We start from the raw sequence: 22,461 nt of genomic DNA, 5'->3' as shown, positions 1-22,461 counted from the left end.
AAGAGGTTAAAACTTGGTGAAAATTAATTCAAGTTAAATATTTATTTGAGTTTTTGTTTTACAATTTTTCTACGGCAGAAATTTTTGTTTTCATATATTATGGTATCGCAATAATTCGCTAGGTGGCTATTACCTGCCAACGTTTACCGATTAGCCCTGTTTACTGTAACATCGCTGGTGTAGCACTAGCAGACAAATTATTTCCTGTATCATTTTGCTTTAGTTTGTAAGCACGTGTTCTGTCAGATACTTACCGTGTGCATGCCAACCGGCTTCAGCCTATTTTAGAAGTGTAAAGAATTTAACAAGTTAATTTAACATTCGGAAACATGTCTAAATTGAAAACCCTTCAACCTGCTGAAGAAAAGCAAGAGTTTCTCGACATCGATGAAACTGCGAGTAACGATGGAGACGATGAACAGAAACACGAAAAGTTGCTTAATGCCATATCGAAACTAGGAAGAAATAAGAAGCAAGTATAACTCTTATTATCAAGCCACAACTTTTTAACCCAAAATGTTGTTTTACAGGATGAAAATAACCCAGAGAACTGAACCAGTTTCTAAAATCAATGAACATGCTTTAGTTCAAATTGGTACTGGGGATGGAGACTCGAAGGCTAAAAAAATTCAAGTTGATGATTTACTTAGTGTTATTGCAAAGAAAACTCGTTTGGGAGCACTTTCAAAAACTGTCAAGCAAGCAAAATCAAGAACCCAAACTCTAAAAGTCCCTCTAGAAAAACCTCAAGCATTAAGGGTTTGCACAAACAGAACCGTTGCCAACAATGTACTGAGATTTATTTCAAATTTTTTTTCTCATCTAACACTAGGTTGAGCGTGCAGCTGGCTATGAAAAAGTTAAAGATGAAATATCAAGATGGGATGACACTGTGAAAGGGAATCGAAATGCTGAACAACTGATTTTTCCTTTGAACCAACCCTCTTTAAAAATGTGTTCCTCAAAGGAGTTTACATCAAAATTCAAGGTATCTTCTTCAAAGTTTTTAGTTGAGTCAAATGACTCAACACAAAATTTGATGTTCTTTTGCTAGCCCAAAACTCCTTTGGAACAACAAATTAGCGAGCTTTTACGAGGAAACAAAAATGTTCAAGCTGAAGATCAGGTAAAGAAATTCCAGGAAAGTATGTTTCAAATTTTCTAATCATATTATTTGTATATGTTTAGGAACTTACCCCTGCTGAGCAAGAGGCATTAACTTCTATGTCTCTGAAAGAAGCTTTAGAGAGACGTAAAGAACTGGCCAAAAGCAGAGCTCTTCAGTCATATCAAGAAGCAAAAGCTAGACGGCAAAATAAAATCAAGAGCAAAACGTACGTAATTACTGTTTTCATTTCTAATCATTTCATATGTTTCATTCACGCTTTATGTAAAAAAAATCATCTTTAGGTATCATCGGCTGCTTAAGAGAGAGAAAATGAAAAATCACGTCAAAGAATTTGAGGCTCTTAAAGAAAATGATCCCGAGAAGGCATTAGAAAAACTCGAGCAGTTGGATAAAAAGAGAATCGAGGAGCGTATGACATTAAAGCACAAAGGCGCCGGCAAGTGGGCCAAATTGCAAGCCATTCGTTCAAAATACGACGAAAATGTAATCAAGTTTTTGTAATTTAATTTTTTTTTTTCACAAGTTTTAATAGCATATATATTTTACGACGTAGGCAAGAGAATCATTGGCAGATCAACTGCGTATTGGCAAGGAAGTGACAAGGAAAGTAAAAAAATCAGACGATGAATCTGATGAAGATATTCCTCCGATTCCTCTGGAAAAAAGCGACAACCCGTGGTTAGGCGGCACAGAATCAGCTCATCCGACTTCAGAGATCACTTCAGGATATCGAAAACTCTGGGACACCGTCAACAAGAATAAAGAGATAAAGAAAATTATAAACGAAATCCCCATCAAAGCTAAAAGCAAGCCAAAAAAGAAGAAACAATCAGTTGATCGTGAAGTCAATGTTAGTGACTTATCTGCATCGGATGACAATGAGAGCATCACTTCAGAGTCTCCAGAAATGCAGGAAGAGTTTTCAGAAGAACTGAACGAAGGTTTAGTTCGAAAAAGCACAATGGAAGATTTCGAACAACGGGATGAAGACATCGAAATCGACCAAATCCATCGGCCGAAGAAAACAAAAAGCATACCGATAGAAGAAAAAGTCTCCGAAACAACTAAAAATAAAACGAAATTGGTCACAGACATTGATCCATTCAAGTTTATTTCGATGCCAGACACCACAATAATAAACTCCTCAGTTCCTGTGACAGAAGAAGGAAATGAAGAAGAAGACGAAGAAGAACAACGACGGATGACGTTGGCGGAAGCATTTGCTGATGATGATGTGATCGAACAGTTCAAGGAGGAGAAAAAACGAGTTGTTAGTGCATCCGCTCCTAAAGATATTGATTTGACTTTACCTGGATGGGGAGAATGGGGTGGTTCTGGTGTAAAAATCTCCAAACGTAAGAGGAGGCAATTTATCATCAAAGCCCCACCCGCCCCTAAACGAAGAGATGAAAATCAGGGAAATCTTATCATCAACGAGGATAAGAATACTAACATGCGTCGTCAACAGGTAATCGCTTCGGTTGAATGTTGAATCATTTGAATATAACCTAACTTTTGTTTAATCTCAGGTTGATGACTTGCCTTTCCCGTTCCGCTCTGCTGCTGCCTTTGAAACCACTATTCGAGCGCCGGTGACATCGACATTTATTCCCGAAACTGCCGTTCGTAAATTGGCAGCGCCTAAGGTCAGAACCAAAATTGGTACTGTAATTGCTCCCATGACCGACGAGGTCCTCATCTCGACGACCAATCGAAACAAAGAATCAGCCGATAAAATGGAACTTGAAAATGTGAAGAAATCATCGCAGGTTAAAGATAAGAAAAGAAAAAGATCTGAGTTGACCGCCACTCCACCTAACAAGCGCAAAGTGCGGAAAAACGAATGGAAGATAACTGACAAGCCTGCAGCCAAATCATTAAAGAAATAAATAATTGACGTTGATTATTCTTTTTCCCTACTCCCTTGACGTCGAATATATCCTGTTTGGAATTCCACCAGAAATCTTTTTGGAATCAAGACTGACTGTCATAATCGCGTTAGCTAGTCTTAGCTCTCGAAATGTGATTAGATTGAACCCATTGCTACAGTGACTATACAGTGCGCTTACATTCGGCGGTAAATCGGTTGATGTGCTTCTGCTTAAAATAGCACACATGCAGGAATCCATGCGTCTAAGAAGGTAAATATGCAAGTGTATGTATGTGTGTGTAAGCCTCTTTCACGGCGAGTGCGAATAGTACCTCGTGATGGACGGCTGGAAATAGAACATGCTCCCTTAACAAGATTAATTAAAAGAACAAGATTAATTGAACATTCCTTTTTACCGTATTTTTTCCATGAAATAATGCATAAATGGCTTATAGGTAGGGTTGGCCATGCGAGTAATCTGATTACGAAATAATGATTTCAAAAGAAATCATTGAAAGGGTACTGTATCACATTTTGTTTTTGAATGGAACGTGGTCATGCGTGCTGCATCTTTGTGTTTACATTGCCATCCTGGTTGAGTTAACCATTTACTTCGCAATTTTTTTATTTGGTAATTAGTCTAATCACTTTTCAACTTATAGGTTTTTTATAAGAAATTTCAAACGAAAGGCTAACAGATTCATTTTATTTTTAAGATCAGTGAATTGTGAAGGATATAAAATCGCAGTTGTTATTTTCCGTTATTTTCTGTTGCAGGAAATTTTTTTTTCAATATCTTATGTTTTGTCCGCCCAGATCAACCCAAAGACTATTTAAGAATGGTTTCTATAGTAGCTGATCAAGATGCACTGGTGTACAACTCCGTTGATCACCTTGCATAATGTGTCTACTGTCTAGGGAAGTTGATAAAACGTTGTTGCGCTACAGGTCCCAATATTTCAACATTTCAGTCGATTTCCTTTGTGTCAACATGTCAATCTTTTTAAAAAATCGTAGGTTGAGATGAATCATCGTTCATAGATAGTTCAATAGGACTAACACTACTATTTCAGATACTTGCTCTGGTGCGACAGTGGTTATCAATAATGGAAGGTTATCGGCAGAGTTCCGTCTCTATAAAAGATTGAAACATTAACTAGGGAAATCAATCAAGATCGCTGTGTGATCCTGTCTACTCATTACTTCTCCGTTCTCGACCATGGAAATTAAACTGGTAAACAGTCCTTTACTACTGTATCTTTTCTTATTTTTTTTTTAAATAGTCTGAATAATTCTGTGCTTAATCCTGACACATCCTAATTTGACGTATGTTAGGTTGTGAAGGCGATTGCGGTAGTTATTGTCGCTTGTTTCTATTCGACGGGGCATCGCTGTGTTGAGGGTCAGGTCGAAAGGTCTTATATTCGATCTAACCTGACGCTTAGAATTGTCGTCCGATATCCCGAATCAGAGTTGATAGTAAGTACATGCTTCAAAGTTTCACATACCAATTGTTTAAAATCCATCAGTATTTATTAACGACGCTTTTGTTTGCAGAATCGCTCGCTGTCTACCGATTTATACATAATTGGCAATGGACTGGGATTAGCATGGGACGATCTAAAACTATTGGAGAGACCAGGGTCTATTGACACTTGGTCGATCGACTTGAAATTCTCTGGATTTCTCGACGGATATGCCTGCGCAGAATGCATCCACAACAACACCCTACCAGTCAACGGTCGACTTGAGTATCGGATCCTGACGAGTAACAGGACCGACATGGTTGGACCTAATCACGGAACAGCCGTTCACATTTCAAAGCTCGAAGCCAACTTCCCGATCCGGGAACATATCTCATATCCATATTTCTTCAGCAGACAGGGATCCGTACGTGCTACCTCGGTCAAATCTTTAATCAGCGCGGTAATCGACAATCGAATCTGGGGATACTACTTGCCCCCGAGTTACAGTGAAAATTCGTACAAGACTTACAAGACGTTCCTTGTACCCGACCTGAGTCCGGTTTACATGGAACTGTATCGTTTTTCGTTTGATGAAATTTTTGCTGAGAAAGCCGTTGCGGAGGAAGTAGTTTTGATCGGTTCCAATGACTACTCTTTGCCAAATGTATCTGATGGCCGAGTGGCATTTTTAACACCTACGCCAGGCATTCAGTATTACTGTTATAACGGTGATTGGTCTGACAATTGTGCTGGTTGCATTCCGCCGAACGTGTCCGGTAGAGAATACATGGAGTATTTTCGAGATGGCTGTGGTTATCCAGTCGAAATTGGCGGGCTAGGAGATGACTACGTCAACTACATGGTAAACGAAGTTTTACCTGCCATTCAACTGTTAACCAATGATCGACTTCGCATCTTTCGCGATGACTTGGGTATTGGCGGATGCTCTTTGGGTGGACTGTTAGCTTGTCACGCTATTTGGACACGGCCCAATACATTTGGAATGGTCAGTATTACAAATATATTTTATGTTTTTCTGCTTATAAAAAAGTTACAATATCACTGTAATTACGTTTTTCTTGGCACGGATCAATAGGGATGGTGTAAGAGCTCGTCGTTTTGGTGGCCAACTGAAATCAACGTTGACAACGGGTTCTATTTTTTGAACCATACAATCAAAGAGACGAACCTAGGATCGAGGGCTCCTCAACGGATCTACATGGACGTTGGAGAATTGGAAGAAGACCCGTACTACGCACAAGTCAGTGCCGCCCTTTCAGTCGCCGATACCATGATGGCTAATTCACCACAGTTCCGCATGGACGAGACACTCTGGTTCACTCTAGCCAGTGGTCAGGCTCATAGCAGCAATAATTGCATGAGTCGAACATGGAATTCCTTGAGCCTTCTCAGTCCACCTGCCGGAGCTGCTCGAAGTCCAGACTTCCCAATTCAAATATTGTGACGTTCTGATGATTGGTGAAGTTATTGATGTTCATTCCTTTTACTTTAGGAGTGTTTTCTTTTCCCGTTACCATGAACAATAAAGGCATTAACACTGTTAGTAGCTTACGTTAACTTAGCGTAAATATTTAAAATGAAATATTAACTGCAGATTTTTTTAAAAATAGGTTTTGACCAAACAAAAACTTAATTACCAGAATACCCGAAGGGTTACTGTCAAAATTGCAGTTGCAGACTAAATCAGAAAAATATTAGCATTTTCAATTTTATTTTATTTGAGAGCCCATTCCCATCCAACCCTCTTCTAAAAACTAAACCATCCCTGAAAATTTAAAAATAACGAATAATGCAGTTCTCTCCCTGTTTTGATTGAAATTTGCCAAAGGTAGTCTATAGTAATGCCGGCTATAATAGCCACCTGGCAAAAACCGTCCAACATCGAGAATTTTCCTGAACAGAAATCAATTCAATGGAGTTCTACTGTCGGGCATGAAAATAGTTTTGAAATCGTTGGAGTTCTATTGTCGGGCATTTAAAATATTTAAAGAAAAAAATAATTGAAGAATTTACTGGAGTTATATTGTCGCGTAGTGGAGTTCTACTGTCAGGTACCGGAGTTCTATTGTCGGGAATTTTATAATATTTCAAAAAAAGAATTCTTATGTCTTTGGATTTCTAGTTTTCTACTGTCGCTGGAGTTCTACTGTCGCATCCAAAGAAATTTTTAAAAATTAATTAAAATATTGGGGTTCTATTGTCGGTGGAGTTCTTCTGTTTTTGGAGTTCTACTGTCAGCAACCCCAATATAGGATAGCGCAACGTTAGTCTACAGCACCTAGCGGCCTGACGTAAGTTCAGCATATAGTCATAAAGAGAGGTTCAGTGGTAAAATTAGATTAAGATTAAAGATTCAGGTATAAGATAGCGATAATGGTTAAGGCTCTATCGCTTACTTCCGGTATACTTCCGGAAAATTAGCATGAAACTAGCAAGTGAGCTTTGTTCTCTGTCCAGTTCTAAGGATAGAATGCTAGGTTTTAGCAAACAAAAATGGGCTTTTCAAGTTTTGTGAGTGTCTTAAGACCAGAGTTCTGCAAATACTGAGTTTTGAGACGTGTCAAATAGATGGCGTTTTGATTGTGTCAGTTATGGGCCTATGGGCTTATGGCGATTTGCTGTCAACAGTTAAGCTATCTTTTCTTCGAAAATTACCAATGAATTCTTAGTTAAATTCGAGTGATTACGTATGTAAATTGTCGTTGGTGTGTTCTTATTCCGTGTGTATGTTCAATAACCTCAATGTTTTTTCTCATCAACTTACAGAAGGAAACGTGAAAGGGTCGTGCAGCCTACCGTCAACTATTTTGTTCAAAATCATTAATTGTATTTTACTGAATGTGCCATGAAAATGATACAGGTAACAACCAACACTAGATTTATTTTGTTGAAACATAATTCTTCTCATCTTTTATTAGGATTCATCATTATCGGCTGTTTGTATTGGACTTGCTAGATAACCAATCCAGCATTAACTAATCTCTCATTCCTACTTCTTTTGGGAACCTTGGATAGCTGATCGATGGTTTCATGTGTAAGTTCGGTTGTAATGTCAATGAACTTTCTTTGTTGTAGTCTATAATGTATTTAAAATATTGATCTCCACTTACGTCCATTTAATGTTTAAGAGACAATTTCAAGTTTAGCCTATACTGTAAACTGTTGTATAATTGTTCTTTTAAATTATAGACATCAAGCACATTGATGACACACAAATGATAAACAAGGTGACTTATTGTTTATTTTTTTTTACAGGTTCGTCTAATTACACATTTCTAAATTGGCATGGCAGACTTTATGAGAAGTCACGTCCTTTCAAAAAAAAAAAGGACAATGACTATACAGACAGCAAGGTTCCTTGTTTGCTAACCATTGGCTGCTACCCTTGAATCTCCCTTTTTACTTCCTTACAAGGGCCCTCTTCATTTGAGGTATAGCTTTCTGTTATTGCTGCAATTTTGTTTGAAAATTATTGTCATCCAAAAAATGTTCATTCTGCTTACAGGGTAATCCTACTAGCAATCCTTTGATACTTGTCATGGACTTTATCCACTGGTGAAAATCAACAATAGAATGCTGTAACTCAAGACTTATAAATTGTGTAGTTAGCTAAATTACAAGTGCATATCTGGGCTCCCTTCATTTCTGTGGCCCCGTTTCCCTAATTGACCACTAACCAACGCTCGCCGGTGGTCACTCACCCGCTGTGAAACCAGGAGGAGGGGAGGGCTCTGGTCGAACGGGGACTTGGAAGGCGCATGATCCGATGAAAACTTTTGGAGGGTCATGATGAGTCTAACCCGGAAGCCTAGTATGACTACATCTCCCCAGTAAAACTGGCCTCGTACTTCTCTCTTCTACTCGGTCCAGATACTATCTCTGGGGGCCGTAGACAAAACCTACAATTGCATGTGCGAGTTCAAACCATCAGGTAAATATGTTCAACTTTCTAACTTTGAGACTTAGTTAGTTATTTGGCGACTATGTCTTAACTTGCCTGTTGTAGAGTCATAGCATCTACCTTGGAAAAGCTTGCTAGCTGTAGGATCCTTTGCAACATTTATTCCAAAGGATTGTGTAGTTAACTTTAACTTTTGTCATTTTTGTTTTTGTCATTTGAGACGCTGTGCCCTTGATAGTAATTGTTTTTTTTTTTTTTTATAAACAGTCTTGTAAAGTCTGAGCTTCGTCGTTGCTACCCAACACATGGATTTGATGCAGCTAGCTTGTAAAGGCGTTCCTCTTGTTACCTGTACTGCTGTTTGTTTCGTCAAATGAAGAAACATGAACAACTAAAGTAATTATTTCAATCAACTTTCTAATTGTCTGGCTGATTCAAAAAGATTGCTATAACTGACACTGAGTGGTTTCATAGTTTAGCTATTATTGTGTCATTTTTGTTATTATCGCATGAGAATTTACTGCTTATGATAGTAATTGATTTTTTTAAAGCAGGATTAACATCAGTTAAAGTCTTAGCTTCTCTTTCTTCTTTGTTGTAGTTTAAATCACACATTTTGTTTTTGTTTCAACAATAGCTATCAGATATTGTTTTCAGAATATTTGGTTTAACTAAAACCAAATAAAGTGTCATTAATTTGTCTTTTCAGACAGCATTTAATTCATTTAATTTCGGTTACAGGTTTATCGTGTATGTTCGAGTAGTTGCTGTCCGCTGTGGTACGATGTTGCAGCCTATGCTGGTGATAGATCTTTCTGCATCAAATTAAACTGGCCGTTCCTTGGTGCTGGTGTCATGTTACCGTAGTTACATCATTATTTTGTTAAATTGTCATCGTGACTATGCAGTTTACCGTTTATAAGTCGGGAAGCAACAAAAAGAAATATGGGGATGTTTATGTCAAACAAATAATATAAACATGTGTTCGGGATTGGGAGAGGAAAGTGGAGGATGTTGATGGGGGAATATTTCAAGTTTGGATAAAAAACAGTTAATTAATAACCCTACAAACATATCCCTACCAATTAATCTCCAAACCCCACAAACTTATACCTTCCAATTCTTCAGACCTCACAATCATACACCTACCAACCCTAAAATTTATAACCTAAACCACATAAACCAATGATAAACCCTATGTCTGTAATAAATAAAAAATTTAATACATCAAAATTTAAAAAAAAATTATTTTTTTTTTAACGTACAAAAAATTCAATAAACAGAGCGTCCGGTTCAAAACATTTTTCTTCTGCACGAGTTTAAACGCAACCCGCCACCACCGCTGCGGCAATGAGACAAAAAGCGATGTTTAGTTTTGCGGAAATCTGCGTCAGTCAAGTTACAAATTTTTCAAACTCAACAACTTCTGTCGAATTTTGCATCTAGTCTACTGGTGCAAATAGCGATCCTTTGTGTTTGGTAGTGGTAGATAAGAAGATGGTTGTTTAAAAAACAAACAATGGTGAGTTTTTGGGCTACTCAGAACACCCCATTGTTTGTTTTTTAAAAAACCATTTTCTTAACTACCAAACACATGGAATCGCGATTTGCACTAATAGACTAGATGCAAAATTCTACGCGAGTTGTTGAATTAGAAAAATTTGTAACTTGACTGATGCAGATTTCCACAAAAAATAAACCATGGCTTTTTGTTTCATTGGGTAGTGGATGCATTGTTTTAACTCGCACATGCTGTTGTAGGTTTTGTCTACGGCCCCCAGAGATAGTATCTGGACCGAGAAGAAGAGAGAAGTACGAGGCAAGTTTTTCCGGGGAGATGTAGTCATACTAGGCTTCCGGGTTAGACTCATCATGACCCTCCAAAAGTTTTCATCGGATCATGCGCCTTCCAAGTCCCCGTTCGACCAGAGCCCTCCCCTCCTCCTGGTTTCACAGCGGGTGAGTGACCACCGGCGGGCGTTGGTTAGTGGTTAGTTAGGGAAACGGGGCCACAGAAAAGAAGGGAGCCCAGATATGCACTTGTCATTGATCTAACCACTACACAATGTATCAGTCTTGAATTGCAGCATTCTCTCGTCAGTTTACAACAGTGGATGTGATCAGTAGCGAAAGAGTTACCCTGTAAAAGCGGAATGAACATTTATTTGGATGACAATAATATTCAAACAAGGTTGTAGCAACAGAAAGCAGTACCTCAAATGAAGAGGGCCCTTGTAAGGAAGTAAAAAGGGAGATTCAAGGGTAGCAGCCAATGGTTAGCAAACAAGGAACCTTGCTGTCTGTATAGTCATTGTCCTTTTTTTTTTTGAAAGGACGGGACTTCTCATAAAGTCTGCCATGCCAATTTAGAAATGTGTAATTAGACGAACCTGTAAAAAAAAATAAACAATAAGTCACCTTGTTTATCATTTGTGTGTCATCAATGTGCTTGATGTCTATAATTTAAAAGAACAATTATACAACAGTTTACAGTATAGGCTAAACTTGAAATTGTCTCTTAAACATTAAATGGACGTAAGTGGAGATCAATATTTTAAATACATTATAGACTACAACAAAGAAAGTTCATTGACATTACAACCGAACTTACACATGAAACCATCGATCAGCTATCCAAGGTTCCCAAAAGAAGTAGGAATGAGAGATTAGTTAATGCTGGATTGGTTATCTAGCAAGTCCAATACAAACAGCCGATAATGATGAATCCTAATAAAAGATGAGAAGAATTATGTTTCAACAAAATAAATCTAGTGTTGGTTGTTACCTGTATCATTTTCATGGCACATTCAGTAAAATACAATTAATGATTTTGAACAAAATAGTTGACGGTAGGCTGCACGACCCTTTCACGTTTCCTTCTGTAAGTTGATGAGAAAAAACATTGAGGTTATTGAACATACACACGGAATAAGAACACACCAACGACAATTTACATACGTAATCACTCGAATTTAACTAAGAATTCATTGGTAATTTTCGAAGAAAAGATAGCTTAACTGTTGACAGCAAATCGCCATAAGCCCATAGGCCCATAACTGACACAATCAAAACGCCATCTATTTGACACGTCTCAAAACTCAGTATTTGCAGAACTCTGGTCTTAAGACACTCACAAAACTTGAAAAGCCCATTTTTGTTTGCTAAAACCTAGCATTCTATCCTTAGAACTGGACAGAGAACAAAGCTCACTTGCTAGTTTCATGCTAATTTTCCGGAAGTATACCGGAAGTAAGCGATAGAGCCTTAACCATTATCGCTATCTTATACCTGAATCTTTAATCTTAATCTAATTTTACCACTGAACCTCTCTTTATGACTATATGCTGAACTTACGTCAGGCCGCTAGGTGCTGTAGACTAACGTTGCGCTATCCTATATTGGGGTTGCTGACAGTAGAACTCCAAAAACAGAAGAACTCCACCGACAATAGAACCCCAATATTTTAATTAATTTTTAAAAATTTCTTTGGATGCGACAGTAGAACTCCAGCGACAGTAGAAAACTAGAAATCCAAAGACATAAGAATTCTTTTTTTGAAATATTATAAAATTCCCGACAATAGAACTCCGGTACCTGACAGTAGAACTCCACTACGCGACAATATAACTCCAGTAAATTCTTCAATTATTTTTTTCTTTAAATATTTTAAATGCCCGACAATAGAACTCCAACGATTTCAAAACTATTTTCATGCCCGACAGTAGAACTCCATTGAATTGATTTCTGTTCAGGAAAATTCTCGATGTTGGACGGTTTTTGCCAGGTGGCTATTATAGCCGGCATTACTATAGACTACCTTTGGCAAATTTCAATCAAAACAGGGAGAGAACTGCATTATTCGTTATTTTTAAATTTTCAGGGATGGTTTAGTTTTTAGAAGAGGGTTGGATGGGAATGGGCTCTAAAATAAAATAAAATTGAAAATTCTAATATTTTTCTGATTAATTAAACAATGATAGTACATAAGTGAACAGAATGTTAAAAAACGGACAGTTCTTCAGCAAAGTAGCCTAGTTCACATTTTAACGAAAACTCCGTGCAATTAATTTAATAAATGTTTTATATATTCCAATATTACTGCGCAGACTTACCATTCACATATGAAATACTGAGATAAATTGCACATCCAGTCCCCCCATTTAAATTCATCTCTGCTGTGAAGATAGAGACAGTTCTCTTTTTTTCCACCATCGGGTTGATTGTTTCGCCAGTTTGTTACCGTTATATTTTCTTGCGTCGAAGTCCAAATCCATTGGCCTTCATTAGCTTCGTCACTACCTGACGTCCAATAGAAATCTTTTGGTAACCCTATTAAAACGTTAAATCAATAGTTGTTACAGTATGTGCAATTAGCAATTTTCGATTGTCATATTATAAAGATATCGAAAAAGGTTGATTTTTTTACCTGAATTTTTAATGTGGTTATTAATAAGTTCAGTTTCATTTTGCGTTTCAAGACTCAACAGAAACATATCGTTCTTTCGACAAAATTCTTGTGCGGCTGTCCAATTTCTCTAAGAAAACAAAATGTAAATTTCAAGGTAAAGACAAATAAAAATTGTCTTACCTGCAATTTGGAAAAGCAATAACAAGAATTGCCTACTTCGGCACAAGGAACCCGTTCGTCTAAATGTTCTGGACAGTATTCTGAATTTGTTGTAAAAACAATTATAATAATAATCATTTCAGTACGAATAATACCGTATCATAAAAATTAATAAAAGGTTTCGTAGATTTTGTATACCTACGTCTTCCGTATTATTGCGTTCATACAATGCAGACTTGGAAACAGCAAGATCCGACACTAAATCGAAACAAAGATATATAGAAATGTAAAATTAATTGTGCGCCGGAAAAAAATAGATAGCCTACCGCGACTGGAAAGAATTTCTAAATGTTCCGTTGTTGCCTTAGCGGTCTCTTGCACTGACATGACCATAGCGGTAAGGTTTTGATGCTCAACAGAAAATGTCTAGACGTATAGTGATTAAGTGAAAATTACATATGCTCAATACTTAAGGCTAATCGAGCATGTTATTTTACGATAAGAAAAAGACAAATCAATTTCTCTACCTTGCTCAGAGATTCAAGGTTTTCAATCCGCGAAAGGAATTCTTGAAGACCTAAATTACTTGTTGCTACATTTGTGTTAGAGGTCACGTTGTTTGTTGTCTCATTCCTTGCCTCGTTGGCATTCAGGCACGTCCAAGCAGTTCGCTGGCGATAATAATATTCATCAAAAAGCGCAACAAGCGAAGAAAAATTATGTAATATACAGTATGTAAATTTGATATTTAACGTATGCATGACCATAGAGCTCATAGAACTCTACACCCATGACTTAAGAATAAGCTATATTTATAATGGAACCAACGATACTATAGTTAAAGTAAAATTTACCTGCAAATTTGTGAATCTGTCTTCGATTACCCGAAGTTTATCAAAAAGGTAATTTAAAGGAATAAGTTGACTACGCATCCAGCGTTTTTCCTCCTCATAATCGCGTAGAAAAGATTTCGAGTCAAACTGAAGAGAATCTGTTTAGAAACATAAAAGAAAATCCAATCGATTAATTATTTATACTATAAACAATTTATGATAATCACACTCTGGTTATTACTATTACAACTGCATGGATTTGAAGAAGTCTGGGTCTGGACAATTAAGGTTTTATCGTCTTTCGAAAATTGGCTTGCACTGCTGTTGGTGGTTGGTTCAACTTCTTTTTTCGATGATTCCAGTACTAGAGTGGCATTCACCAACGCCCCCGTGTTATCTTTGAAATCAATGCCCGATGGGATTTGGGGTAACGGAGCAACTTCAAAAGTTCCATTGACCAAAGTCTGATTGTCATAATTTGAACTAACATTGGGTCGCTTGATTTGCAAATCATCTCCTAATATTTCTAAGAAAGTTTCGACACTTTTCACGAAGTTTTTTCGATCCTCCTGTACTTGGGGAGTCATTTTCAATCTTTTCCAAGCTGTCGAAATGAGAGGCAAATCGTTCCAGTGTTTCAACATCACGAACATATCACTGTTCTCGTGAATCCATGTCATTAACTTGTCCTTCTCGGACGCTGATGCACCGCAGGAAAAAAATCCAATAATAAATGACGCCATAAATAGCCATCCGCTTAATTCTCTGCCCATCCTAAAAAAAATTATTCGTTTAAAAATATTAATAGCAAAGAGATGTAATAACTACAGAAAAATTTTCTACGTTGGTCTAGGAAAACACAAGTTGAGTTTGCCCCACGAAAAATACTGCGTACAACTGGCTACGGAATGGTAGATGAAACTGATGAAAAGGTTCGTTCAACCTAAGATTCTCCCCATTGTTTTTTAACAGTCGGTTAAAAAGAAGGCAAGTGCCAGCGGCTAACACATTGTTGCGTGCACATCTCGAATTGAACTGTCCGTTAGAATTTAAGAATGCTTACCTGTGAATGTGTTAATTTATGAAGGACGTAAAGGCGAGTCGTGACCGGGGAGTTAGCTGCTGTTGATGGTACACGGCTAGTACCCGGCCTGGTAACACATTTTGTGTAATTAGATTTAGGCATGGAATAACCTAAAAAGATCTTTCCATGAAGAACCTCATAAAAAAATTCATTAGTTTTTTTTTCTCGTTTTACTGTGTGCATACAGATTCGACACGTTACTTGGATAGGTATTGTAGCCGACATGCAATGGTCTAAATACTTATGAATATACACACAATTATGTTTTCCTGTTTCCTTTTCTCCATTTTTACGTATTTAAAATTCGTTTGATACCAAAATCATGGTAAAAACTTCTGTGACCTTACGTCTAATTCAATTTCCCCATCAGTTTTGAGTTTTTGCAGTTTTTGTTTTTTTCCTTCGGTTTTTAGGAATTTTTTTATTTTATTCGCCAAATCGCCATCTTTCCAACAAAACGAAGAGGCTTCTCATCAGAAAAGTCGTCTGCTAGTTATGAAAAATATCGTTTTGAAAATAGAATTCAGTCAATATTAATCATCCAAGTTAATTGCAGTTAGTACCAATATTTGCATCCCGAAAACCTTAAACTTTACCTTTTCAATATCGGAATAACATTGATAAAATGCAACGCGTGTATCCTGTCCAGTTATTTCGAAGAGTGCAATTCACCAGTCAGCACTGTGTTACAACACGACTTTTTGCTACGGTTCTTCGAGGTGCACATTCCTCCTTATGTAACAGAGTAGTGACTGGAGTGAAGCATTTACCTTCAAATTTGACTTGTCACCAGTATGCTACACAATCAGATCAAGGCATTTTTCAACGATTTAGAAATGCAATTGGGCTAAGCAGATTATCAAAACCTGTAAGTTTATCAATGCATTATTCAATTCATAATTTAATTTACATATTGTATACTTACATTGTAAAGATGTTGCGCACAGTTGGATACAAGTTGTATCAGTCCTTGGATCAAGTGGATTATGACATTTTCTTTAAAAGTAAGTCCTATTACAAATGCATAGAATCTTACTTTAAAACTTGAGATGAATGAAATTTTGATGAATTTTTTTAATTTCTAGAATTGAAAATGGATGATACTTTCCACTCTTGGTTCATAGTGAGAGGTCTCCATGTTTGGATGCTGATGGCAAGACTTATGAATGAAGGAGAAAAAGGAAGACTTCTTCGTAATGCTGTAGTTGAAGCTATGTGGGAAGATGTTGAGGCCAAAAGTAAAAGGCTTGGAGTAAGAAATTAAAAATGTGCTCACATAGAATATGCCTTTACATTTTTTTTAAAAATAGGATACGGCTTCGAGCTTGAGAAGAAAACAGATTCAAACTCTAGCTGATGAGTTTCAAGCAAGCTTATTTTCATACGACGAAGGTCTTATGAGTTCTGATACAGTACTGGCCGGTGCAATTTGGCGCACCTTACTTCTTCAAAAAGATTTTGATCCACGTCACCTGGAAGCGTTAGTCGAATACGTAAGAGAAAATATCGCAACGTTAGACAAAATTAGTTTTGATGAGCTAAGTAACTGTGAAGTCAACTGGACAAAAGTAAATTTGTAGCAAATGCATCCTATTAGAAGTTATTACAATTGACCCAAAATTTGTATTGTTGCACTGAATAACATTTGGTTTCAATTTGGATTATTGTAGCCTTTTTTCTTTAAATGTTTAAATTAGTTAATTTATACCATATGCATTGTAGAGTTTCTCCAAAACTGCTTTTTTTACGTCTGGCTCAGCAAACGAATTTTTCATTGCGTTGATATTCTGTAAACAGAAAATGTAGGCGTCATTATTGTTTATCTTCCAAACTGCGTCCGTGGCTTACCGATTTTTGCAATTGTGCAAGAGTTAATCCCCACTGTGCACACAGTACGTATTCGTCGCTTAAATTGGTGTTTGTTACTGTGGGATCATCAGTGTTTATGGAAAAGGAGGCTCCGTCTTGTGCAAAACGCGTTATAGGATGCGGTTTTCCACCATTCATCGAGACACTACCTGTCAGAAGACTGGACGTTGGGCAGCACTCGAAATGAACGTCATTATCCAAGCAGTGGCGATATATCGACTCGTCTTCCAAAACACGATAACCGTGGCCAATCCTTTCCGCTTTCATGACAGTCAATGCCTATATCTAAAACTGAAATGAGAGCGCACAGTCAAATTACTGAGTAGATATTACCTTCCACACCATTTGTGCTGGACCAGCTTCACCAGCGTGAACCGTTCGGTGTATGCCAAGCTCAGCTGCTTTTTCAAATACAACAATATCTTCTTTGTCGAGCATTCGAAGCTCTATTTTTTAAAATCGAGTATGGTTAGTACAAACAGCCATATGTAATCTCACTATGACGAATGAGCTTACCTGATTCCTCTCCTGCAATTGGAGTTTCACCTGCTTCGTCACCAGCTATATCAATTCCTACAACCCCTTGATCTTTGAAATGGATGCAAAGATCAAGAATATCTTGGGACCATTCAGGTTTACCTCTAATGCAGCACAAAATTGTTCTGGCAATGATTCCAAAATCTTTTTCACCTCTCTGAAAACCTTTAATTGTTGCTTCAACTACTTCTTGTACTGAAATTTGTTTGCTGTTAATAGAATCTTCACTTCCAGTGCTGTGACTTAGAAAATTGGCTTGGTTGAAGCTATCTGGCATAAGCAGGAAGGGACAGTATCTTGCTTCTACATAAATAACCCCTTGTTCAGCTGAGCATTCACAAAATTCATAACTCATTCTTTCAATGGCTTCCAAATCCCCTCTTCAAATTAAATGTGACAATATAGTAATAATAAATGCTATTCATACCTAAAAATTTAGTGAATAAAACTCACATGACTGCTGGGAGAAAGATGCCAAATCCCCGAAGAAAAGTCATCAAGCTGTCTGGTTCTTTAACTATTACAGACTCAAGAAATTCTTCGTAAGTACCATTTCCAGGCAGCGGCAAGTTCTTTTTCTTTAGTAGTTCCCAAGCTGTTTCATGTTTTAAGGCACCATCTAAATGAACATGCAGTTCAACCTATAAAAATAATGATTGTAAGACAAACAAATTGAAATAAAAAGTTTGATTTTAAAAACCTTGGGTGAAAAAACCATGTTTGTAGGTCTTTCTTCGAGACTTCACGCAGTAATTTGATTCAAAGATGATGTCAGAAGGTCTGACACGTGACGAGAATGAAAAGATTTATCTATAAACTCTACTTTTCGTGGTGGCAAGATATGGTTACTTTCAAATTCTTTTTTTTTTTTTTTTTGCAGGGCAACAACATTGATTGTTGGCTAGCGCCAGCTAGCATGCTGCATTGCTGCTGTGTTGTCTGCTATGACTTTGAAGTTCCACTTCCGACTAAACCGTGGTAGTGGAAAATGGATAACGCCGAAAGGGCCTAACTCTCTTAGGCAAGGCAGACGACTGTTCACATTTTGACCTGTCAAAAAAACTTGCGCCGAACTGTCTCGTAATAAATAAAAATTCCTCAGTATTTATCTATACATAAAAACAATTCGTATTTAGTGTGTTTGCACAATGCCAATTTCATATTTTGTGAATCGTATCAAAGGTTTGATTTTGATCATCCTCAACGTTTTCAAACGTGTCATGTGCATTTTTAACAAGCGTAGACGTAAACCCAGTGGAGACGTCATAATGGAATGTGTTGTAACAGAAAGTAGCACTGATAAAAATCGAGACAAAATGATACCTTGGAATACTTGGGAAGAAAAACCAGCAACAGTTGAAGATCATATAGAGCAGTACAGGAAATCACTTACTAAGCTACGCTCAGCCAGTGAAGAAATAGCTCACGAACCTGACTTCTTCAATGTAAGTGTATATAGTTGGCATTAGTATAAAACATTTATTATTTTTTTCTTTCTTTCTTGAAGGACATGACACCTGAAATAAAAACATCAAATAGCCTGAAGCTTAATTTCCGTCCTTTACCTAATCAGCAGCAACAGCAAAAAGTAACTTTTGATATTCAAGAAAATTTTGACAGCCTGTTATTGTCACCTCCTGGACTTGGTGAGATCGTAGATGAAGATGAAGACCCAACTTCAACTGGTTGGGATGCTGATGCTGAAGACATAAATGCAGTACTGAAACAGCAGAAGATGGAAGAGAGAAGGAAAAGATCCCTTAGATCAGGGGAGTAAAGACTACTGAATTTAAAGAAAATGAATTTCATTTGTCATACATTGATTTCTGTATGAATGTTTACAATCTACTTGTTTTTGTGAATTTTAAAACTTTTTTTGTTATTATCATTAAAAGATTGTATTAAAAGATGTCATACGATAAATTTTTTTAGAAGGAATTATACATCCCATTCAACATTTACTCAATGTAAAAAAGAAAACGTGAAAATCACAGGTGTTAAAACACACACGAGAATATTAATGGAAAATCCCTTGATACCGGAATTGCCAGATGTTGGTTCCTTTTTGTCACCTTGTTGGTCCTGATCATCCTTCGGTTTTTGAGTAACGGGAGTCTTGTCAGTTACGGCACCGTCCCTGGAAGCTGCCTTAAATTCGGAATTGATGGCTCTCAATAATGGGTATCGAACGTTGGAACATTCGGCCATGAAGTCATCGTTGTCTATGGCCCAAATCATAAGCCCGGCAAGTCCTTGATTAAATGCGTAACGAGCCTAAACAAGGTTACATATCATTAGCTTGAATTTCTTTATTTGAATGTTGTATTAAATTATTAGCGTACTTTGATGGCAACGCTTTGCTGATTGTCGTAAGAAACCCACCGTTCACCATTGTACATATAAGGGACTTGAGCAATTTCGTCCCATTGTTCAACCCATTTGTCACCCTCTTGGTTTTTGGCGGTTAGCTCTTTGCAAATCTGTCGTTTTGTTTCAATTAATTACATGTAGACCTTTAAAAACTAACGACACAAACTGATATACCTCATTATATCCAAGGAATCCATCCTCACGAGTGTACGGTCCTGGAAATCCAGTTCCATTCGACGCAGAACCGATTTGACGCAAATTTTTATCAACAAGGGTGAATGTTCTTCCGTAAAAAGGAACTCCGACTACCAGTTTAGCCGGTGATGCTCCAAGTTTCAGCAGGTAGGTTATTGTATCGTCCTGCATTTTAATAAGTGTGGTGAAATTGACACCTTGTACATTGTCACGTTATGCATGTTGGCGTGCAACTAGTTGGGCGCAACTTTCCCGCACGAGAAAGCTTAAGACATTAATTGATAGCTTCCGTGCAATGCGAAAGTTGAAAAACAAATTTAGAAGAAAACTAACAAGAAAAAGAAAAAGCCCAAAAAAACAAAATCCTTGCACGGAAAAAACATTAAGAACTAGCAATACTTACAACACTGAGACGAAGTTCGGGTTCGATCATACTGCTGTTGACTGGCAACCTGAGTGGGGCGTTGTGTCCGATTTCTGTAATGTAAAATGCCCCACCACAAAACAATATAAATTTACTCGTTCCAAATAAGCAAGGGAATTTGAATTACGGAAATCCCATGATCCATGGTAATCGTACGCCATGATGTGAATGAAATGCAGATGTTGATTAATCGCTGGAACATCGTAAGCACTTAACAATTGATAAAACATTAGCCTTGTAGATTTTTAAATTATATTTTTTTATAATACCGATTGATAGTCTGAGGAGCAGCACCGATTGCGGCTGTCAAAATAAGTCCAGTTTTATCGAATTCAGCTCTCATTTCCTAATTAGAATAAGCGCTCTATTAATAAAATAAATCTACTTTTTCTTCTTAAATAATTTATACCTTAAGTAGGAGTGCGAAATTCTCTCGATCGATTGGGCGAGAGCCAACACGGCTGCCGGGATACTCCCAATCCATATCCAAGCCATCGAAGCCGTGTTTTCTAGAGAGCAAAATTAAGTCGTTATAATAATTCAGACTTTTTAAGAAAAAATTATTCTTACTTGATAAAAGTCAAAACGCTGTCGATGAAAGCTTTGCGATTAGCAGGGGTCTCGGCCATGTTGGAATATTTCCCAGATCCTTCGTTCCATCCACCAATGGCAATAGTAACTTTAAGTTTTGGCTGTTTTTGCTTGAAGCCCATGACTTTTTTGTATTGGGCTGTATTTAGAAGCAAAAAAAAAAAATATATTTTTTATTATAATGTTTTGCAGAATTAAGGTCATGTTTGAAAGTTGTGCACATTACCTCTGCCACCTCCATCTTCTGTATCAAGGAAAGGGTCTAGAGTTTGAATTGAATGTGTGGCATTATCCAGGCCAGCAAATGCGTAGATGATGTGTGTGCAAAGCATTGGGTCAATATTTTCAACAGTAAAAGCACCATTGTTTGGCCGGTATGCAGACCATCCTGCTACATAGCAAACAACAACTTTGTTGTGGGAGTTGACATCTAAAAAAGGTCAAATAGTACAGCATTTAGTTAGCCCATTTTTTCGCACAAGGACAGATTTTTGAAAGAGATAGATAAGGAAAGAGAGAGGGAAGGTTTGACTAACAGGACCTTATGGCCATTTAAGGCACTAGGTGTTGCCTGAGGGAACATGTTTTGATTCACCTTGACCACTATTAAAATGGGGGAGCCGAAAAAAATGTTACAGACATGGGCTTGACTTACTTGCATCAAGGTCTAAACCGGTGGCGTAGGCGAACGCAAGAGTAACACACAGAAATAAGGATTTAATCATCTTTGATCGTCTTCAGAAATGCCAACAACACCCTGTAAACCAAAGCTGAAATGTCAGTGAACGATAACAGCAATAGAAACTGTAAATCTTAGATCAACTGAAAAGTTTACCACAGATTGGCGCACGACTTGCCTCGCCTGTTGCAACTGCAGAGAATGACTAAAAATTCCCGGTGAAGCAGTAAATAACAAAGAATGCGACGCCAAAGTGAACGGGGGAAGGGAGTGAAACGCACGACACAACACACACAAGTGAATAGTGCCACACAAAAATTCTCTACTGGAGTAAGGGTATTTTTTCCATTTTGAAAATGCCCCTCGGCGAGCGAACCATCTCCTATTGGTTGCAACGGGACTAGGGGGCGTCAACTTTGGCTTTTTCGAAAACTAGCGCGCATGGAGACGCGCGTGTGGGTTATATTACTAGCATTCGTCACACATTACGCAAACTTCGTCAGCGTTTTCCCTGCGCATTTCGTGTAGCTTTCGGCAAGTGTCAACAACATGGTTAGTCATCTTCAAGTGCAATCAACGGTCATTCCGAAGTGCGGCACAACAATGACTCAAACAAAACTCGAAATAGCGGAATGGGCAAATTTACGCACGAGTCAAGTCATTTGTGAATCTGATTTCAACAACATTCCACTTGTATTCCAACAGAAATATGCGAAATAACGCGCAGGTTTTTGTTCGGTTGTAATTGAACCACATCGCAGCACTGGTTTCCACTGTGGAAAACCAGACGAGGAAATTGGATGAGGGCGAGCAAGTCTTATCTTAGCCCCATGTCCGGTTTCTCCGACAAGAGGAAATTCGAGGTTTCTTTTACTGAGAGTCGGTCTGAGAGCCGATTAAGTTCAAATTTATTTCACCCCCTACG

General features: G+C 37.6%; 7 protein-coding genes and 3 long non-coding RNA genes across 16 annotated transcripts; 6 read left to right on the top strand and 4 right to left on the bottom strand.

The window, feature by feature from the left end:
* The first annotated feature begins 177 nt into the window (after positions 1-177).
* LOC124195487 (U3 small nucleolar RNA-associated protein 14 homolog A-like) lies at positions 178-3,402 on the top strand. Its single transcript, XM_046589917.1, has 8 exons — positions 178-472; positions 531-759; positions 833-988; positions 1,055-1,126; positions 1,189-1,334; positions 1,411-1,612; positions 1,683-2,597; positions 2,659-3,402. Exons 1-8 carry the CDS (start codon positions 330-332, stop codon positions 3,016-3,018), a joined length of 2,223 nt encoding a protein of 740 aa, XP_046445873.1. The 5' UTR covers positions 178-329; the 3' UTR covers positions 3,019-3,402.
* A 673-nt stretch (positions 3,403-4,075) lies between these two features.
* LOC124195490 lies at positions 4,076-6,029 on the top strand. The gene is made up of 4 exons (XM_046589920.1): positions 4,076-4,233; positions 4,335-4,478; positions 4,557-5,471; positions 5,562-6,029. The coding sequence occupies exons 1-4, from the start codon at positions 4,219-4,221 to the stop codon at positions 5,928-5,930; spliced, it is 1,443 nt and encodes a 480-aa protein (XP_046445876.1). The 5' UTR covers positions 4,076-4,218; the 3' UTR covers positions 5,931-6,029.
* A 490-nt stretch (positions 6,030-6,519) lies between these two features.
* LOC124195497 lies at positions 6,520-8,205 on the top strand. Of its 2 annotated transcripts, XR_006875230.1 has the most exons (6): positions 6,520-6,537; positions 6,609-6,777; positions 7,253-7,346; positions 7,405-7,520; positions 7,742-7,917; positions 7,992-8,205. It is a non-coding gene; the product is annotated as an uncharacterized LOC124195497 (long non-coding RNA). The 2 variants fall into 2 exon arrangements; XR_006875229.1 differs by having other exon boundaries at positions 6,525-6,777.
* Positions 8,206-8,253: 48 nt separating this feature from the next.
* On the top strand, positions 8,254-9,642 carry LOC124195635. Its single transcript, XR_006875332.1, has 3 exons — positions 8,254-8,417; positions 8,655-8,783; positions 9,129-9,642. It is a non-coding gene; the product is annotated as an uncharacterized LOC124195635 (long non-coding RNA).
* Positions 9,643-10,305: 663 nt separating this feature from the next.
* On the bottom strand, positions 10,306-11,999 carry LOC124195634. 2 transcript variants are annotated; one of them, XR_006875331.1, is made up of 6 exons: positions 11,982-11,999; positions 11,742-11,910; positions 11,173-11,266; positions 10,999-11,114; positions 10,602-10,777; positions 10,306-10,527 (listed from the first exon to the last, which is right to left on the bottom strand). It is a non-coding gene; the product is annotated as an uncharacterized LOC124195634 (long non-coding RNA). The 2 variants fall into 2 exon arrangements; XR_006875330.1 differs by lacking the exons at positions 11,742-11,910; positions 11,982-11,999 and having other exon boundaries at positions 11,173-11,719.
* A 70-nt stretch (positions 12,000-12,069) lies between these two features.
* Positions 12,070-14,993, bottom strand: LOC124195629. 3 transcript variants are annotated; one of them, XM_046590137.1, is made up of 10 exons: positions 14,631-14,717; positions 14,029-14,561; positions 13,809-13,945; positions 13,482-13,625; positions 13,281-13,380; positions 13,153-13,212; positions 12,976-13,055; positions 12,814-12,922; positions 12,500-12,716; positions 12,070-12,204 (listed from the first exon to the last, which is right to left on the bottom strand). In XM_046590137.1, exons 2-10 carry the CDS (start codon positions 14,558-14,560, stop codon positions 12,201-12,203), a joined length of 1,383 nt encoding a protein of 460 aa, XP_046446093.1. In that variant the 5' UTR covers position 14,561; positions 14,631-14,717; the 3' UTR covers positions 12,070-12,200. The 3 variants fall into 3 exon arrangements, with proteins under 3 accessions (XP_046446093.1, XP_046446091.1, XP_046446092.1); XM_046590135.1 differs by lacking the exons at positions 12,070-12,204; positions 14,631-14,717 and adding exons at positions 12,321-12,418; positions 14,851-14,993; XM_046590136.1 differs by lacking the exon at positions 12,070-12,204 and adding an exon at positions 12,321-12,418.
* Positions 14,994-15,496: 503 nt separating this feature from the next.
* Positions 15,497-16,530, top strand: LOC124195632 (ubiquinol-cytochrome-c reductase complex assembly factor 1-like). The gene is made up of 4 exons (XM_046590140.1): positions 15,497-15,739; positions 15,806-15,875; positions 15,957-16,123; positions 16,182-16,530. The coding sequence occupies exons 1-4, from the start codon at positions 15,497-15,499 to the stop codon at positions 16,449-16,451; spliced, it is 750 nt and encodes a 249-aa protein (XP_046446096.1). The 3' UTR covers positions 16,452-16,530.
* On the bottom strand, positions 16,475-18,219 carry LOC124195630 (adenosine deaminase-like). Of its 2 annotated transcripts, XM_046590138.1 has the most exons (6): positions 17,978-18,219; positions 17,731-17,918; positions 17,257-17,657; positions 17,074-17,186; positions 16,720-17,019; positions 16,475-16,658 (listed from the first exon to the last, which is right to left on the bottom strand). In XM_046590138.1, the coding sequence occupies exons 1-6, from the start codon at positions 17,993-17,995 to the stop codon at positions 16,569-16,571; spliced, it is 1,110 nt and encodes a 369-aa protein (XP_046446094.1). In that variant the 5' UTR covers positions 17,996-18,219; the 3' UTR covers positions 16,475-16,568. The 2 variants fall into 2 exon arrangements, with proteins under 2 accessions (XP_046446094.1, XP_046446095.1); XM_046590139.1 differs by lacking the exon at positions 16,475-16,658 and having other exon boundaries at positions 16,892-17,025; positions 17,978-18,205.
* Positions 18,220-18,284: 65 nt separating this feature from the next.
* On the top strand, positions 18,285-19,215 carry LOC124195633 (receptor-binding cancer antigen expressed on SiSo cells-like). The gene is made up of 2 exons (XM_046590141.1): positions 18,285-18,722; positions 18,785-19,215. Exons 1-2 carry the CDS (start codon positions 18,426-18,428, stop codon positions 19,052-19,054), a joined length of 567 nt encoding a protein of 188 aa, XP_046446097.1. The 5' UTR covers positions 18,285-18,425; the 3' UTR covers positions 19,055-19,215.
* Positions 19,160-21,863, bottom strand: LOC124195628 (probable chitinase 2). 2 transcript variants are annotated; one of them, XM_046590133.1, is made up of 11 exons: positions 21,693-21,863; positions 21,513-21,614; positions 21,084-21,287; positions 20,837-20,996; positions 20,676-20,775; positions 20,536-20,612; positions 20,394-20,476; positions 20,246-20,319; positions 19,822-20,007; positions 19,620-19,757; positions 19,160-19,551 (listed from the first exon to the last, which is right to left on the bottom strand). In XM_046590133.1, the coding sequence occupies exons 2-11, from the start codon at positions 21,580-21,582 to the stop codon at positions 19,240-19,242; spliced, it is 1,404 nt and encodes a 467-aa protein (XP_046446089.1). In that variant the 5' UTR covers positions 21,583-21,614; positions 21,693-21,863; the 3' UTR covers positions 19,160-19,239. The 2 variants fall into 2 exon arrangements, with proteins under 2 accessions (XP_046446089.1, XP_046446090.1); XM_046590134.1 differs by having other exon boundaries at positions 21,513-21,627; positions 21,693-21,847.
* Between the last annotated feature and the right edge of the window lie 598 nt (positions 21,864-22,461).

This window comes from Daphnia pulex, chromosome 6, assembly GCF_021134715.1.
Source record: "Daphnia pulex isolate KAP4 chromosome 6, ASM2113471v1".
In the NCBI taxonomy this organism is placed as follows: Eukaryota; Metazoa; Arthropoda; class Branchiopoda; order Diplostraca; family Daphniidae; genus Daphnia; species Daphnia pulex.
This window is presented reverse-complemented; position numbering and strand designations above follow the sequence as displayed.